This window comes from Glandiceps talaboti, chromosome 21 (genome assembly GCF_964340395.1).
Source record: "Glandiceps talaboti chromosome 21, keGlaTala1.1, whole genome shotgun sequence".
In the NCBI taxonomy this organism is placed as follows: Eukaryota; Metazoa; Hemichordata; class Enteropneusta; family Spengelidae; genus Glandiceps; species Glandiceps talaboti.
In genome coordinates this window covers 13,256,019-13,273,518 of record NC_135569.1, presented here as the reverse complement: position 1 = coordinate 13,273,518, position 17,500 = coordinate 13,256,019, and the positions used below count along the sequence as shown (strand labels likewise).

General features: G+C 34.9%; 2 protein-coding genes across 3 annotated transcripts in view; both read right to left on the bottom strand.

Annotated features, from left to right (window-relative positions):
• LOC144451685 (chymotrypsin B-like) overlaps positions 1 to 6,652 on the bottom strand; it is a 7,276-nt gene extending 624 nt beyond the window's left edge. The window contains exons 1-6 of the mRNA XM_078142584.1: positions 6,579 to 6,652; positions 4,629 to 4,731; positions 3,506 to 3,527; positions 2,766 to 2,943; positions 1,862 to 2,121; positions 615 to 748 (exon numbers count right to left, since the gene is read on the bottom strand). Of these exons, the coding sequence (XP_077998710.1) occupies positions 615 to 748; positions 1,862 to 2,121; positions 2,766 to 2,943; positions 3,506 to 3,527; positions 4,629 to 4,697 (663 nt within the window). The 5' untranslated portion in view covers positions 4,698 to 4,731; positions 6,579 to 6,652. The remainder of the gene's footprint in view (positions 1 to 614; positions 749 to 1,861; positions 2,122 to 2,765; positions 2,944 to 3,505; positions 3,528 to 4,628; positions 4,732 to 6,578) is intronic.
• Positions 6,653 to 7,558: 906 nt separating this feature from the next.
• Positions 7,559 to 17,500, bottom strand: part of LOC144451483 (chymotrypsinogen A-like) — a 10,314-nt gene continuing 372 nt past the window's right edge. The window contains exons 1-7 of one of the 2 annotated variants that reach the window (XM_078142340.1): positions 16,155 to 16,238; positions 15,057 to 15,157; positions 14,310 to 14,334; positions 13,003 to 13,180; positions 11,399 to 11,661; positions 10,537 to 10,670; positions 7,559 to 9,540 (exon numbers count right to left, since the gene is read on the bottom strand). In XM_078142340.1, the coding sequence (XP_077998466.1) occupies positions 9,304 to 9,540; positions 10,537 to 10,670; positions 11,399 to 11,661; positions 13,003 to 13,180; positions 14,310 to 14,334; positions 15,057 to 15,128 (909 nt within the window). In that variant the 5' untranslated portion in view covers positions 15,129 to 15,157; positions 16,155 to 16,238 and the 3' untranslated portion in view covers positions 7,559 to 9,303. Of the gene's footprint in view, positions 9,541 to 10,536; positions 10,671 to 11,398; positions 11,662 to 13,002; positions 13,181 to 14,309; positions 14,335 to 15,056; positions 15,158 to 16,154; positions 16,239 to 17,500 lie in introns of those variants that run through there. The other variant, XM_078142339.1, reaches the window with a different exon arrangement.

Here is a 17,500-nt window from a genome sequence, read left to right as displayed (position 1 = left end):
TGTGACATATTATGTGTACAGCTACACAAATAACGTTTTAAAAAATACTGTTCAGGGTGTAAGATATCGGTAGGTCTCATTAAAGTGTTTTTAAGAAACAGTGACAATTGCTGCTAGTGATGCTTTCAAAGGTTTTAATTGATATATTTGAAGATTTATGCACAGACGTGTCATATTTGACTCAGATTATTCCTAACAAAAAAAAATTGTGTGGTTCAGATTACGTTCAATTTTAGAATAGGTGGGGCAGGTAGATTTGTTATTTTTTAAATACATTTTTTTCATATGTGAGTGTCTAGTTCAGGTAGTTATGTTTTCCATTGTTTTCCACACATGGTTTCTGTGTTATTGATTTCTTCTCACCGGATGTACAGCCATTACAGACTGGAAGATCAGTTAAGTCTTATATCATGTCATTTTAAGTTGATGTTAGTTCATACCGAATCCCCTATGTCTTGCGAGATTTCACAATTTTCGTGATTTTATTATTTTTTTCTCAAATACGTCCAAAAAAAGTTTAGGGTCGGCGTGAAAAACTAGCTAAGGTGGGGGGTCGGGTAACCAGAACGTAACACTTTTTTAGGCCTTAGTATACAGGATTTTAAAACACTCACCGAACAAATGCCACTTGTACCAGAGCCAGCACATATCATGGCATTAGTAATGGCCTCCTCGAACCAAATCTCTTGACATTGCTCAATGGACAGCATGTCAACGGTTGTCTCCTGTAAGACATGGCTAGGAATTCCTGTAAGAGACAGGTTTATGGTCAGTGAACAAACTTAGGAGGGAGATGCACAAAGGTCAAGGTCAAGGTCAAGTGCAAGATCAACAATTGTGGCCACATATATGAATATGAATGGTCTTTATTTTGCTTTTACTAATTCATTTGAAAATAACATATACAAAGTCCTTGTTTTGTAATATTTAAAAAAAAAGAATTGAAAAAGAATTGTAAACTGTTTGTTATTGTACTTTAGTAGTCAGATACTTTTTAGCTTCTTTGGAATGTATTGAGTTAAATAGACTGATTGGTCTTTTGGTCATTTTTTTAAGTAAGAAAACACGGTACTCATTGTAAATAGGGGGATTGGTACCAAAAAGTGGTACCAAATGATATTTTCACCAGTGATGTATAATGCTATTCTAAAATCAAAAATGCTTGGTGGACATTCCAAATGAGTAGCTTTTGGAAATTATGCGACTTTTCAATATTATGCATAAATACAGCACAATGATTAAAATTCCAACTATATATTCTAGGTCCTTGGCTCTATCACTAATACTTAGGTAGTTTTTTTAATTATTTCCTACACTAATAAGAATTACTCTTTGTCTAGTACGGATTTTTACGACATATTAATACTGATATTGCGTTACTGCTGAATAATCGTTATTTTCGAGCGTGAATGGTTAATACTTACAAATTAAATACGTGAATCGTGAATGACAAAGCTCTGTGGGCATGTAAATTGTGAATTCAACCTCGACTTAAAATCATGCAATCGATAGCTCGGCACTCACCGGTACAGTGTACGCAACAAATCGGAAAAGTCTATTCTTTTCATTAAACTTTGTAACATCGTATAATCAATGGATATTACCTGTCAGTCAAATATTGCTGACTAAAGACGTTAAAAATCAATATCATATTCGTTTTTATGTGTTTGCACAATATAATAAACCGACATAGCCCAATAAAATTAAGTTTTTTCCTGTTTACATGGAAACCTCTAGACTTGCACAAGTCCCTAGAGACTATGGCTGTTGCAGTTATTGAAGTGAACGAAACCGAGTACAACACATTATAAATTATAATGCACAGAAAGAAGCAGAGGAAAATCAGGGAAGTGCAGCTAACCGTCTATAGATTCCGTCCCCCAACCAGATGCTACACAATTTCGTGGTTCATTTTCTTGAGATGCGAGAGGTACGATCTTCACATTTTCGTTTAGTTTGGCTGGTTCTTCCAATTTTAAAAGCGCAACATCGTTGTTCACTGCTTCGTCATCATAATCTCTGTAAACGAACCGTTTTGATGCCAAGATCTTCTGTTCCGTACCCTCTGATTTGGTTAAATCGTGAGCACCAAGCACGACACCCACAGGCCCTTCTGGCAGACTTTAATATAAACAAACAAACAGAGAGTGGCATTTATCAGGCGGTACGAGGTGAAATAGATGGGCCTTGAAATGTAGTGTTTGCGTACCCGCATCGTTCTCATTGAATGCATAATACATTAAAAGACGTATATAGATATAGATACATATACACGGAACACTGCAACCCTAACTCACAACAAGTATCCACAATGTCACACCACGACAACATGACAATATCATCATCATCATCATCATCATCATCACCATCACCACCACCACCACCGCCATCATCATCATCAGCATCATCATCATCATCATCATCGTCGTCGTCGTCGTCGTCGTCGTCGTCATAATCATAATTATGACCACCAACACCAACACCAGCAACACTCCACTCCACGACCACCAGCATCAGTACCACTCCATGACCACCAGCACCAGCTTCAGCAACAACACAACACCAACAAACCACCAAAACCACCACATCACAAAACACTATCATTGTCGTCGCCGACGCCGCCACCTCCGACGTTTTTGTTGTTGTTATTGTTATTGTTATTGTTGTTGTTGTTGTTGTTGTTGTTGCCGTAGTCGTTGTCGTTGTCGTCATCGTCGTCTCTTTTTCTACTAGCTTGTTCAAATTTCATACATATTGACACCTACTCAACTAGACAGTGTGCGGCAGTCAATATCCATCGCTGAGATATAAGAGCACCTCCGCAGAAATGAAACGTGCGACCGTAACCAACCTCTAACTGTAAAGACGCTAACCAGGGGTAGGAGTGAGGAGTGGCTATATGTCCATTTGTTATTCGAGATATTTTATCTACACCGTCTTCAACTAAAAATGGAAATAGAAAAAGATGTAAAGTGATTTTCAGTATTTCTTTTAAGGAATGCCTGAAAAAAATTTGGTTCCGGTTACCCGACCCTACCCACTTTTTCCCTGCAAACCCTAATTCTTTTCATGGTTTTTTTTTTTACATATTCGAGATAAAATAAAATAAAATCTTGAAAGTCTCGTACACCAACTTAAAAAGACAATATAAGACTGATCTTCCAATCTGTAATGGCTGTACATCTGATGAGAAGAAACCAATAACACGGAGACCATACGGAAAACAACGGCAAACATAACTACCTGAACCATAAGCTCACATATGAAAAAAAATCTACCTACCCCACCTATTCTAAAATTGAGCATAATTGATTGGAACCACGCAAACCACACACACACATATACACATGCATACATACATACATACATGCACGCACACACACGCACACACATATTTAATGTATATATGTGTTTATATGTATATGCGATTATATGCAATTCAAAGGATTAATGAACTATTATGACTCATCACAAAAACAGCATAGTAAGGTGAATGGAAACTTACAGTGTGTGTCGTCCTGTAGTGACTGTAAATAGAAAAAAAAGAATATAAATTATCTGGCGTAATCAGAGATCAAAAACATGGGGGAAAACTATTTTACATCCTTTATTAGCTTGCAAATGCTATTAAACTATGTATCAAGATCAGAGAGACCGAGCACACTGCTTCATGCTGAGATAGACACAATAAAGATAACATACAGACACCCCTTACACAGTGTCTGCTCTGTATTTTGTTATCTTTGTATATGTTTTGTCATAATTAACAAAATACAGAGCAGACACTGTGTAAGGGATGTTTGTGTGTTTATCTTTATTGTGTCTATCACAACATGAAACCTTATGATCAGTCTCACTGAACTTGATACATTGTTTTATAGCATAATAATAATAATAATACTGTTCGTTTTTATACAGCACTTTCCCACTCTGTGCTCAAAGCTCTTTACAATTAATACCTCTGGTACGAATCTATATCGGCACAACGGCCCTGTAACTCCCTGGGGAGCATACAATCCATTGCAGCCTTTATAAGCGCATAGGATTATAAAAGCGTTCACATTGCAACCTCTATCCTACCAGCATGTGCAAGCTAAGACTACATTTCCTGTAATTACACAAAACACCAATGCTTAGTATTCTTGCCTGTTTGCGTTTATGTGTGGTATTGATAATATTCCATAATATTACGAAATAAAGACCTCTACAGATGTAAATGGGTACAGTTTACTGTAAAATAAATTATACTGATTTTAAATCTAGTATCAAATACGTCATATGAGTTATCGTCTTTTTGTAACAACTTCATACTTCATAGACTACTGAATATAAAACTCCAATTAAAATGTGATGATATTGTTCTGCCATTCAATCACGGCTGTGTAATTGAACACAGTTATTGTTACGTGCTTTCTCAGACAAGTTGCGATGACGATGATGATGATAACGTGCAGTGACAGGGACAGTGACGGTGACAGGGACAGTGTCGGTGACAGGGACAGTGTCGGTGACAATGCCAGTGACGATGACAGTGACAGTGACAATGACAGTGACAGTGTCAATGGCGGTGACAGTGACAGTGATTGTGACAGTGGTGGTGACAGTGACTACAATTACAGTTTACCTACCAACATTAGACGTCCTTCTATTTGTAGGCTAGCAGCCAATATATATATGCAGATTAACCACACCTTCATAGTGTACAGTAAGCCAGATGTGATGGCAAATTATCTGGAATAGATATAAAGGCATATACAGGTTTCATCCATCCATAATTTCGATTTTCCATTTTCAAAGACAAGCACTGTTGAAGTTCAATATCACGTGTTATAATTATAACGGTCATTGCTAGAGGTGGCCATGAATTTTAGTTAGGAACATAATAGTGTGTTAGTCCCAATTACATCCGATTTCAGAGTTTCCTGGTTACACATGATAAATCAAACCAATTAGGTTTTAGAGTCCGCACCCAAAAACCACCGCCCTCAACGGCGATCACTATTCAACCTGGATATACTGCTTCGACCATCGATTAACATGTAAAATTGTGTATAATTGTTGGTTTTTTAACAATTTTCAGTGATTATATTGAGATTGTCTGATCGAGAAATGATACTCCAGTTACACTGATTCAAAACCTAGCTTTCACTCAAGATTTAAACTTGCCACTACACCACCTACAGATAATATTGACCACTTATTAACAGGTAGCATGTGTTTTTATAAATGATTGGCCAATTTTTGTTGAATATAGCTTTGCTTTAATATTTTACGAAAAAAAATATCCAGTTGCAGCGAGTGCAGGTTTAATGATGAACTGTTTACAAAACCTTCCTCGATATTTGCATATTACAAGACAGGTCATAGGTCACGATTTTGTCGATGTCACGCAACATAATATGGCAACAACTGTAAAACCTTCCATTTGTTTCACCGACAACCAATAGAATTTTGTAATTTTATCCATTGGTATTTCATTCTTCCGCCGTTGTTCGTAATATTTCGAGTGCATTTACTTATAATCCATTCTCATCACGAGCTCACTGCAATAATAACGCTCTAGTCATAACGACATCAAAAATGTTAACATCACAGCAGGTGGCGACAGCTGGTCAGCATATACGAACACAAACCATCGCGTCATCCGGTAGAGAGAAAAATGGATTTATGTATTTATATACCATCATAGTCTAACATTGTATCTAGGAGTTTTTCAATACTACAATACGTAAACATTGGCAACCACCAATAATCGAAAACGTTCAACCATTTATTATAAATTGTTTTATGAATTTAAAAAAAAGCTTAAGGATAATATTAAAATTTCATTTCCCTGATCAGGTCAACTGTGTTGACCTTAACTGATTTCACAGTGATTTTTTGTCATTCAGATTTCATTTTTTTTCCAAAATGAAAATAGAAGGACTGTAAAATTTAGTTTACAAAGTCATTAATGTATGGTATTTATTATCAAATGGTGGTGGAATATAACAGCTGAATATAAGGGGCAATAAATAATATTTTTCGTTTATCAAAGTAGTGATTAAAAAAATACTGTAAACCACTCCCAATGTGTACAAAACTTATGAAATACAACCATTTTTCATAGAGTGATGTAAAACGGTATCTACTTACAATATAACGAAGATCGTCACACAGAACGTATCTCAAGCAGGGGTACATTTAATGAAAGTTAAAAGAAAACACGGACTCTTGATCGAATCAGATGTGACGTCAGCGAAAAAAATAATTACCAACCATTTTCACCTTTCCCAATGTGATAGATATGAGAGATGTTTTTATTGTGAGACATATTCACGATTATTACCTAATTGCTAAAGAAAACCCCGAAAAAATCTCCGGAAAAACCGGATAAAAACGGAAACAAAACACATATTTTCTTTCGTCGCGCTCTGGACACGATAAAAATCTGACGATACATAAACTCCATTATCACTTTTCCGTGACGTGTCACTGCTTTTTACACACCTACTACAATTCTACAACTCAAAATGATAACCACAACAAAGCAAAATACATCATTCTGTGTAACAATGAAAAACGTAATACCCCCTTACCTTAAAGTATCCAAATATCCGATACTGAGAGTCCAAGTATATGATACAGTTAATCCAGTGTAGGATAACTTTACTACGTCACAGAATACTGAATGACAGGGACATAGGGGCATAGGAAAAGCTGTCACCATACATAGGGTGGATTAATAACACTACAGTAACAGATTGGTCCATTACATGTTATATTGTTTACGATGGCAGATACCCATTTTGGTGGTTAAAATAAGCCAGCCCCCCCCCCAAAAAAAAAAATAATTTCGTGTTACTTCTGTGCATATATTGAATGATTGAATGTGCATCTTGAAATATTTGATATCTGAAAGAGGGACACACACATACATTAACACAAGCACACATAATATATATATATATATATATATATATATATATATATATATACATGTATATATATAGATATATATATATATATATAGATATATATATATATATAATGTAATATAATGTAATACAAAATATATAATATAATATAATATATTATAATATAATATAAATACAATATAATATCATATCATAATATGACATCAACATGTGTTTTATGTGTGTCTGTGTCCCTCTGTGTGTGTGTGTGCGCGCGTGCATGTTTATATGTATGTATGTATGTATGTATGTATGTATGTATGTATGTATGTATGTATGTATGTATGTATGTATGTATGTATGTATGTATGTATATGTGTGTGTGTATATATATATATATATATGTTTGAAAATAGGGGCTAGAATTAAAATATAACGTGGATATGCAATTGAGATCTTGAATATGTTGAAAGAGAATTTTGTGTAAGATTAAATTCTAGTGACTAGGAATGAACAGTCTATTGAAATAGTCTAACATTCTAGGAATAACGTTTCGTTGCTCTAAAATAATACATGCAAGTTTCTGTCGAAAGCTGACATGCATATAATCGTGTGATTTATGGAATGTCGATATGGGATGTAATCTGAAATTTTCTTTGCTTTGACCATAATTATCCTATTCAAATCAAAACCCTTTGTCATATCTTGTAAAACATAGCGAGGTCCATGTTCTTATTGTACTTGATAAAACTGGCAAAATCCGTCTTACTATCACTACCAAAACCCTAATATGCTACCAGTACACTGCTGTAAAATATTGCAGCAACGTTGCTCAATTGAACAGACAGATTCTACACAAATGAGATATGTCAGAATCATTTATCATTATGTAGATTTATGCAAATGCATTATTCAGTCTTTATTTACACCACTATTTGTTGTATTTTGAATTATGGAATCTACCAAACATGAAAATGAAATTCGATTAACAAAATTGAATCTTACATTTCAGGTTTAAAAGAACAAATTTCAAAATATTTACACCAATTACATACAGATCGGTGTCAAATTATCCAACGTAAGTAAGTTTTGATAAAATTTCGAACCATAGACCCCCCCCCACACACACACACAGTGGAGGTGGAGGGTCTAGGGTCAGACAGAACGATTCTATATGTAGTCATTCATGAGATATAATAATAATCCAAAGTGTTGCTTCATATGTTTCTTCTCCTGATGTTATTGAGATTTAAGACTAGATTTGCAACGAAATTATTGTGATAAGTAAGCTATGTTATCCTATGTGTAAATCATTTTCAATTTGTGATAAAAGGTATGTTCTCCAGTTGAACTAGTGTAAATATTTCTTCGTTATCTGGCAGTATGTTACGTTCCACAAGTTAATGAGATTTGTATTCTTTATACATCAGATTTGCATTTTCCTTATGGAAAAGAGGCATGCATGTTTCTAGTCTACAGGCTATCCATGTCTTTGAATCTGAAGACATTCTTCACCACGTCTAGGGGAACGAGGAACTGGGGTGAAATTTAAAGCAAAGCCAACCGTACAACAATCAACATCATGCCTGCGTTAATCAATCACAGAATTCTTAATTTTTCGTTTTTGACTTCTAATTTCTCCAGACATAGTGAAGGATATCTACCCAAAGCCTCTAGAGTAATTCATTTCTCACAGGAAATTCATTTTGAAAATGTATTTCATCATTTCAGTTCCAGTATTATATTCTATGTTTTCTTCTGACATAAAGTCTTAGAATATATCAATTCGTATTGCACACATATTATCATTGACGTCGCACAAGAAATTTGACCATGTCGAATTAATTAAAAAAATCATCACAGGCACTTGTGAATCAATCAATGTAATGTTGTATAATATAACGATAGTGATAATAATAATAATAATAATAGTTCGAACCCACCAGCTGTCGGCTGGGTTTGATTTAAAATTTAACCAGGATTGCATGTATTAAAGAAGGGTGATGCTCATTTTCACTTTGCCGAACAACGCAGGTTTTCGATCCTCCGGTTTCCTCCTGCTTCTTCAACACTAGCACACTAGGGCACTGGTCTTGTGGCGACCATTGAACAAATTTCTGAATTTATTCGGACGAATAACGTTTATTGTATTATATTATAATGATGATGATGATGATATAGCCCTATCAACAGACGGACAAACTATATTACGAAACAATAATACCGGTTAAACCTAGTGTCTGTGATTTGTATACTTTGAAAACATCTTCTTACAAATGATGTGATTCTGTTAGATATCTAATATTTAGAGAGTTCAATTTACCAATTATTTTCAACGGGTGATATAATGTGCAACTGTTAAATTCATCTACGTATTTCAGTACAAATTCATAAAGGGAAATAGTGTTTATTCTGCCAGGGAAGCCATAGAGGGACGTTTCCAATTTTCCATGATCCTTTTGGCGACGTCATCATCCTCGTCATCGCTATCTATGACAGCCATGACAAGATCATAAAATGTACTGACACGTGTGTAGACATCTGGCACGTCTTGTAAGCCACATTCTTCGGCTCCCCAGCTTGATATACCAAAAGCTAACCATTGGTTGTTTTTCTTACATATAAGAGGACTACCACTATCACCCTAGAAAATATATAAATGAGATTTTTTAGCCATTGCAATGTTCACATACAATCTCCTTATATAGCTAACTTGGCAACATAGGGAAATAACTACTGAATAATTGTATTAACTAGGTAATCAACAAACAATATCTTAAAAATTAAATTATGGATAAAAAATCGGTAATTATTTTGAATGTTAATGAGTCAACACAACGTCACTACGTTTTTCTACTGAAAACCCAAAATTTGAAAAAACATAGACTAAGTCCTCGTTTGCAACTCATTAATAATTTTTGAACAAGTGGCCACTTTTATGACGAGTACAAAAATAACATAATTATGTACAAATCTTTGTTATGGTACGTTCAGGAAGTGATTTTAAAATAAATTGGTAAACAGAAATGATCACTTTTTAAGACAAGTAAACACAAGTGATATTTTTTATGTTCATTATGTTTGGTGATGTTTCAATATATGTGGAAGGGACTCCTGCATGAACAGACTGCATGTGAATTCTGACATAGTGATTACTTCCGTTTTATCTTTTTGTTCATAAACCACAATCTTACAAACATTGTCTTAAAGGTCTTTTTGCATTTATTGAGTTACAAACATGTATTTGGGTGTGCTGTTTCACATTGTCTTTTCAAGTAAAAACACTCAGTAAAGTAGTTTTGTTGATCAATAATCCAAAATGGCTACCCATTTGTTATCCACATTACCGCTTTAATAATTAGGTTGCAGAATCAAGGTTTATGATTATCAGATTCCGTTTCTTGGGCATTAATTAGATAGTCTACATGGTGTGATTACTAATACAGAGTCATCACAAACAAAGAAATAAAAGAAGTACGAATGTTACTAGAGGGACTATCTATGCCTCAGTATGAGTAAATATTTTGTATATTACCTCTTCATATTGAAATGGGGCCAATTGTTTGTTTTAGTCTCTGTTTTCAACACTTATTTCAAGACATTTTTACTTTTGGGTAGAGTCTATAATACTGCTACTCACCGCACAAATACCAGTAGTGCCAGATCCAGCACAAAGCATGGCATTTGTGATTGATTGTTTAACCCATATAGCTTGACATTGGTCATTGGTTAATATGTTAACATCCGTCTCCTGTAAGACACGGCTTGGATAACCTGTAAAATCATAACAAAGTTAAACCAGGTGGTACTATTTATATGTAAAATAAATACATACATAAAAAGATGAACCACGTGTCACCATAGTAATGAACCAGGTGGCACACTTTGTAATATGCAAAGTTGCAATCAAGAACAATATGGCGTAATTTATTGGTAAAATCACCACAAAGATGAATCAGGTGGCATTATATGTTTGTAAACCACCACACACATGAACCAGGTGGCCAACTGTATGTAAATTACCATAGAGATAAATCAGATGACCAACTGTATGTAAATTACCACACAGCTAAACAAGATGACCATTTGTATTTAAAATCAACACACAGATGAACCAGGTCGTCAAGTATATGTAAATTACCACACATGTGCACCATGGTTCAATTGTATGTAAAATTCACCATGGGGAACGAGATAAGGTAATACGAAGGTGTCAAAATAATTATTAACAGGTCCTCTGAATCTTCATGAACACTTATAGTCGCTGTGCTTGTTTTAAAGAAAAGAGTGTAATGATGGCATCAATCTTGTGTCATTCAGAAGGTGGGAAAAGTATGTATACTCTAATAGCCAAACTAAACTAAACACCGTACGTTGATTCGTTCAGTTCAGAACAAAGTTATGTATGTTTGCAGTTTTCTAAACAATGAATTTCTATCACGTGATTAACCATTTTCGAAAACTATTCGATCTTTACAACAAGAGGAAAACTGTCGACTAACCGTCAAGTGTCTCTGCGCCCCAACCAGATGCTACACAACTATCTGGTATATCGTCTGCGTCTGATGCCAGTTGAACTATCTGGACATTATCGTTCAGTTGTGCTGGTGTTTCCAGCTTTATGAGACCCACGTCTCTGTTGACAGATCTTTCGTTATACTCTTTGTCTAATAGTAATTTGGAAGATAGTATCCTCTGTTCAGTACCCTCTGCGCTAGTAAGGTCATGAGCACCAAGAACAACTTCGACACGTTTTCCGGGAAGGCTGCAAAAATACAAAGCCATTGGGATGAGATTGTAGGGCACATCTATCAAAATAAACTCTCTATACTAAGCAAAGGCTTTACCCTTGGGAAAATTGACCATCAATTGCTGTGCCAAATCTTGGAGGATAGAATATGTAAACTAATGATGTGATAACGTCACCGCAAAGGTGATCTAATAGGCTATTCCAGACAGCAAACAGAAAATTGAGAATACAGCCCCCTCGCTCAAATAGGGGGTATCATCACCTCATGGTACCGTTTCTAAAGAGATTTGTGTTCCTTGGTTTTCTATAGAAGTGTACATCAGGGGAGTATTCATATTGTTCAGACATCGAGGAAAGCAGCAGTACTCTAGATTTGCCGCGCGTGTACCTTATACCATGTATACCCCCAAGTTACATTACAGACAGGGAGTAGAGCGCCACCATGGCAAATTTTGGAAAGGCCTTTTAGATTAGCTCAGCTAGCTGTTTGTTGTAGTTTCGAACAGGTTTCTATGCTTCTAAAGATAAAAGTCTTTGCTTAGTGTTGAAAGCTTCTCGCGATAACCACACCGAGACGAGTCTGGACTAGTGGTGCAAACATGGGACCAAATGGCACTGGCACAACATTGATATGAACAAAGGAGAAACCAAATGGAAATTACCTTTCGTTTATAATAATATATAAACCGCTTTATATCAAAGTATACCTCTTTCAAGGCCATACTAGCACCAATAAACCCCAAATCAACAAGATTTGGCGACTCAACCTTTCAAATCGAACTATGTTCCAAATGCTCTCTAAATAATAACCCGAAGGACCAACACAACACACGTATATTTTAGTTTTTAACAACAATATGTACATTCACTTGCTTTTAGTGTAATAGCCGATTTTTACGACAAATGTGACCTCTTATCGGCCAAATTCATACGGTCATAAAGGTATAACAGGACTGTTCGTGGTCTACGGCACATTTATCCCTGGCTTCGAAAAGATAGGTTTATATTTGTCAAACACGGTTGGACACGAACGAACGGACGGCAACACAGACGGTTGGATGAATAGCGGAATTCATTGCTAACCTCATGTTTATTACATCGTCAAATGAATACTTCACTTTTTCATAGCAAAACGGATTTGAATGAATGTCAGAATCGAATATTTGTCAAAATATTAAATGTATAACACATTTGTTACTCTTGACATGCTCATATATAAAAAGGCGTTGTATTATGTTGGATTGATACTATAGCTCCTGGGAGGCTTATATAACAGTTTTATGCTATGTCCCAACGAGGTATGGAATTTCTGAGTTTTGATTTATCCGATTTCAACAGATGTTTCGTCATACATACGCAAGAACACAGTGTGCTGCCGTTAGTATCCACTGTTCTGCAATGAGAGCTCCACCACAAAAGTGCATTACATTCTCGGAATCAATCCTAACTTGCAATGACGCCAACCAAGGGTACGAATGGGGGACAGCAACATGGCCATTTGTTATTCGTGATATTTGATCTAGTCCCAATTCAACTGAAACAAAGATGGAAAACATGTAAGTTCAACTTCGAACGTAGATATAAAAATTATGTCAACGAAAGAATTTATTTTAAGCATAATCGGGTTAAGAAGGTAGTAGGCGACGGGGTCCCAAAGAAAATAAGTATTCAGTTATTTATTTTGACATTTATGATGAAAAATACAGTTTACGAATTACGAAGAAAATAACTTGGCGTTCACGTATTACAATTATAAATGGAAAGTTGTGGTTGGGCATTTTAATGCATCTGTCACACCTTGTTCTCATGACAAACGTACGCCTTCCTACATTATTGATACAATGTGTTTTAGTGCTCGTCTGTTGAGTATGTTTTAGGAATATATATCAATTCTGAAAGCAGCTATACAAGTATTACAAAAGCCTACATAGGCACATCTGTTCCACACCTGTCATATTTAGACATGTTACAGCTGTATGCTGCCCAGAGCTGGATCTCTTACATAATATTAATTAGCTAGTATATTCACTATGTCTCTACAAGACTGGCCCAGCTATGTGCACAGCCCTGTCCTAGGTACATGACTGTTACAGGGGTGTGGAAGTTTTACTGTGTGCACATTGGTAATAGGGTCAAATTGGTGACATATCAATTGAGAGGGAAATGAGATCTTTTAGCAGGATTAGATGTCATGATTATCTTTTAAGTTTTGGTTGACTTTTCACCTAAATTCACCACTCTATAATTATTTATAATTACTAAAGCCAAGTGAAAGTTACATTAGCATTTGTGTATATATGTATGTATGTATGTATGTATGTATGTATGTATGTATGTATGTATGTATGTGTGTGTGTATGTGTGTGTGTATGTATGTATGTATGTATGTATGTATGTATGTATGTGTGTGTGTATGTGTGTGTATGTGTGTGTATGTATGTATGTATGTATGTATGTATGTATGTATGTATGTACTCAAAATAAAACTCGAGATAAATTGATATAAAATAGTATATCCAAAAGATTTCTTCGATTCTTTCATGAAGTGACTACATTTCCCCCTTCACAACAATATCTAATTGACAATCACACAGTTATACTCAATGACAAAGTCATGCGAAAACAAAGAATTTAAACAAAGAGATATAATCGTTACAACTTACAATTTGTATCATCTTGGAATAATTTCTGAAAAAGGAAATAGTGTTTATTTTGTTAGATTTGGTGAACGTAAAATGACATAAAAGGGACATCTCATTAGCGAATATATTTTAATATAATCAACAAAAAACGATCAGGAACCAAAAACTATCGATGTTATCAAACTAGTTGACAACACACGTGTGTTTGCATGTTGATAGAACAGGTATCGCCTTCTGTGTTTAATAATGGCGTAAAACGCGTCCATTTTATTTCCAGTTTATCTGAAAATGAAAATATCTTGAATCACCCAAGACGTTGCCACGTGAAAGCTTTTTTCTGGTTCTGTTACTTGAAATGATGCAAAAATATTGGGGTTTACCATCGCATTTTATCTACTGACTTCCAATACAGTTAGCACAGTATTCGGCGGCCATTTTGGATTTATATATACCTAACATCGTTTGACCCTTAAGTCATGGCGACAAGCGTTTTTTCCTTGAACTCAAATGAGATGTTGGGAAGTTAAATAACAACTAAAGTAAAAATACTTGTACAAAACTTTTACCTCATACTTTGTATCAACTTCGATTTTATTATTACCATAAAAGGATAAGTAAACGTATAAATATGTCTGAATTCCCATCGTTGTAAAACAAGTACACTGTCCTCTTTACGGCATATATGTACCAAATTAAAGGAGGTTTCCTAAGGAAACGTTGCATCAGCGGAAAACATATATTTTAGCGTATAGAAAGTGAGATCCTTACCTTGAGTATTTGTCCTTCTATTCGTAAACACAGACAGAGTATAGATGCACAAAGCATCAACGAGGTGTTCATGGTGATTGCCGATGCCGATTGTCATATACCTGTACACAGAAAAGTGGTTAGTAAAAAGCAATATAGAGAATCAAACATGACTATATGACAATGGAAGTGTTTTATTTAAAGTGGCCATATTTGATGATGATTGGGTATTTTTTTTAATTTTTTTTTAATTAACAGAACAATTTCATCATGGCTTCCAACTTGAAAAATCAATGTGAAACAACATATGAAAAGTCCCTGTTTGTAACTCAACACATTGCAAAAGATTATTTAAGTCTAGTCATAGTTATTGTACGTGCAATAACATACTTCTTACATATATTTTAGCTTTTGGCAGTGTATTGAGTTACAAACGCAGACTTGATCTATGTTGTTTCACATTGATTTTTCAAGTTGGAAGCCATACAAACAAATACCCAATCCTCATCCATATGGCCACTTTATCATGTACCTACGATCTGGTATGACTGTTGATGTTGCTTACAACCAGGTGCTATGAATATCACACAGCGAAATACTGCATAGTCATCAAGTTGTATCAATTGCAGTACATCTGTTACTAATTTTGAAAGAGTATGGAGTTATAAATATCTCGTCAGATGTGACAAATTCAGTATATTTCAAGAAAATTATATCATATGATTATTACCTCTAATCTCATCTAATCTAATTGGACCTAACTGAAACTGTATGGGCCACAAATTATGTATTTTTTTTAAATATCTTGGTTCAAATTTTGTATTCTGTTTTTCGTTCCTAAAGAGTTGGTGTGTCTGAAGCCTTGCCATTGTTTACCAATATTGTATGAACCAAGAATAAAATACACGAGGTTGTGTGAAATTGACTCGCGATATGTGTGCCACAATATTGCCCCTCCCTCCCAGGGCTTACATGTCAAATAAAGACTTCTTCAAATATCATTAGTTACCAACTGCGACTGCGAAATATTGACGATTTGAATACCAGGCACGAATCTAGCTAAATTTAATTTTGTAGCACTTATTTTTGGACTGTAGACTGTAACATGTGTAAACATACGACTTAGGAAACTTGGTATTATCGCATACTCGTGCGCCATTTGCAAAGAATAAGACATTGGAAATATTATTTCTTTGCTGTTCCGTTCATTTCCTGCCCGTAATACGATCATGATTATGATGTTGAAATATTGTAAATCTCTGCACATTTATGGATTTGCTAAATACCTTATGCAAATCATGACGGCAACAGCTGCTCTTAACAAAAGACATAATCCTCTCTCTGACGTCATCATTTGAACAACTAAACAAATACTTTAAAATGAAACTATAATAACAAAAGAAATTCCGCAATGTGTCTCTTATTCAATTTTTAAACCTCAAAATAAATGTCAGTTTATAATTTATTGTAAATAATATTTAAATTTAAAAAATAACATGTTAATTAAAATGATACAAAAATGTATTCTATGAATTGACAAAAAAGGTTTTTGTTAAATGATTTCAAAAATGACAAATTTCAAAAATGGGATGTCAAATTTCCTTTTATTCTTTATTGTCCTTTTGTCCATAATCATTTACATAATAAATTCAAAACTTTGTAGTAGATAAGAACATGGAGCTGGTGTTAACATTAGGCTACATGATCGTCAAAAAACCCGGTTTTGTCGAAAAAATCAAATACTAGTACAGAGTAACTATAGCGTTTCAATATAAAGGCAGCGTGGTGTTTGCTTATGTGTCAATGTCATACTGCAGTTCCAAATTACATCAAACAAAATGCAGACGACACTGATATCGCTAAAGCATGTAAAATGAAACATTTTATTTCGTGTGAACACAAATCGTGTGAACACAAATCAACATCGGATAAAACAAGGATGATACACACATACTTAAACACTGCTTATATTTTGTATTCACAGTGAGATAAATTTTATGTACGTGCACACTATCAATGTTCATATTTTGTTTGTGTAATTCCTAACGAAAAATTAAACATTTAGGGTCATCTGTAAAAAAACATATCACGCCGCCTTTTTGAAACTCTGTGGTCTTCTGGTTCGATGGTAATATTCGATTGTGTACGTGCATGCTGCTTGTGACCAGGTACACAACAAATCCAGGTACTTAAAGCCTATCCGACGTTCAGGGAGTTGATTAACAAGCGAATTAATCGCTCCTCCTATACGTTTGGCTTTGAATATACTTACAGTGATACACAATGTAATAGCAAAACTCGTTACTTTTCCAAGGTATCAACCTATAACTGGGTACGGACTTCAGGTACAGTAGCGGTAAATCAACTCATGTGTCCGCATTCTATCACATGCCTGACTACCTAAGGCCAACAATTTAAAACCATTTTTCTACAATAATATCACCTCTCCCGGCAACAGTTATCTA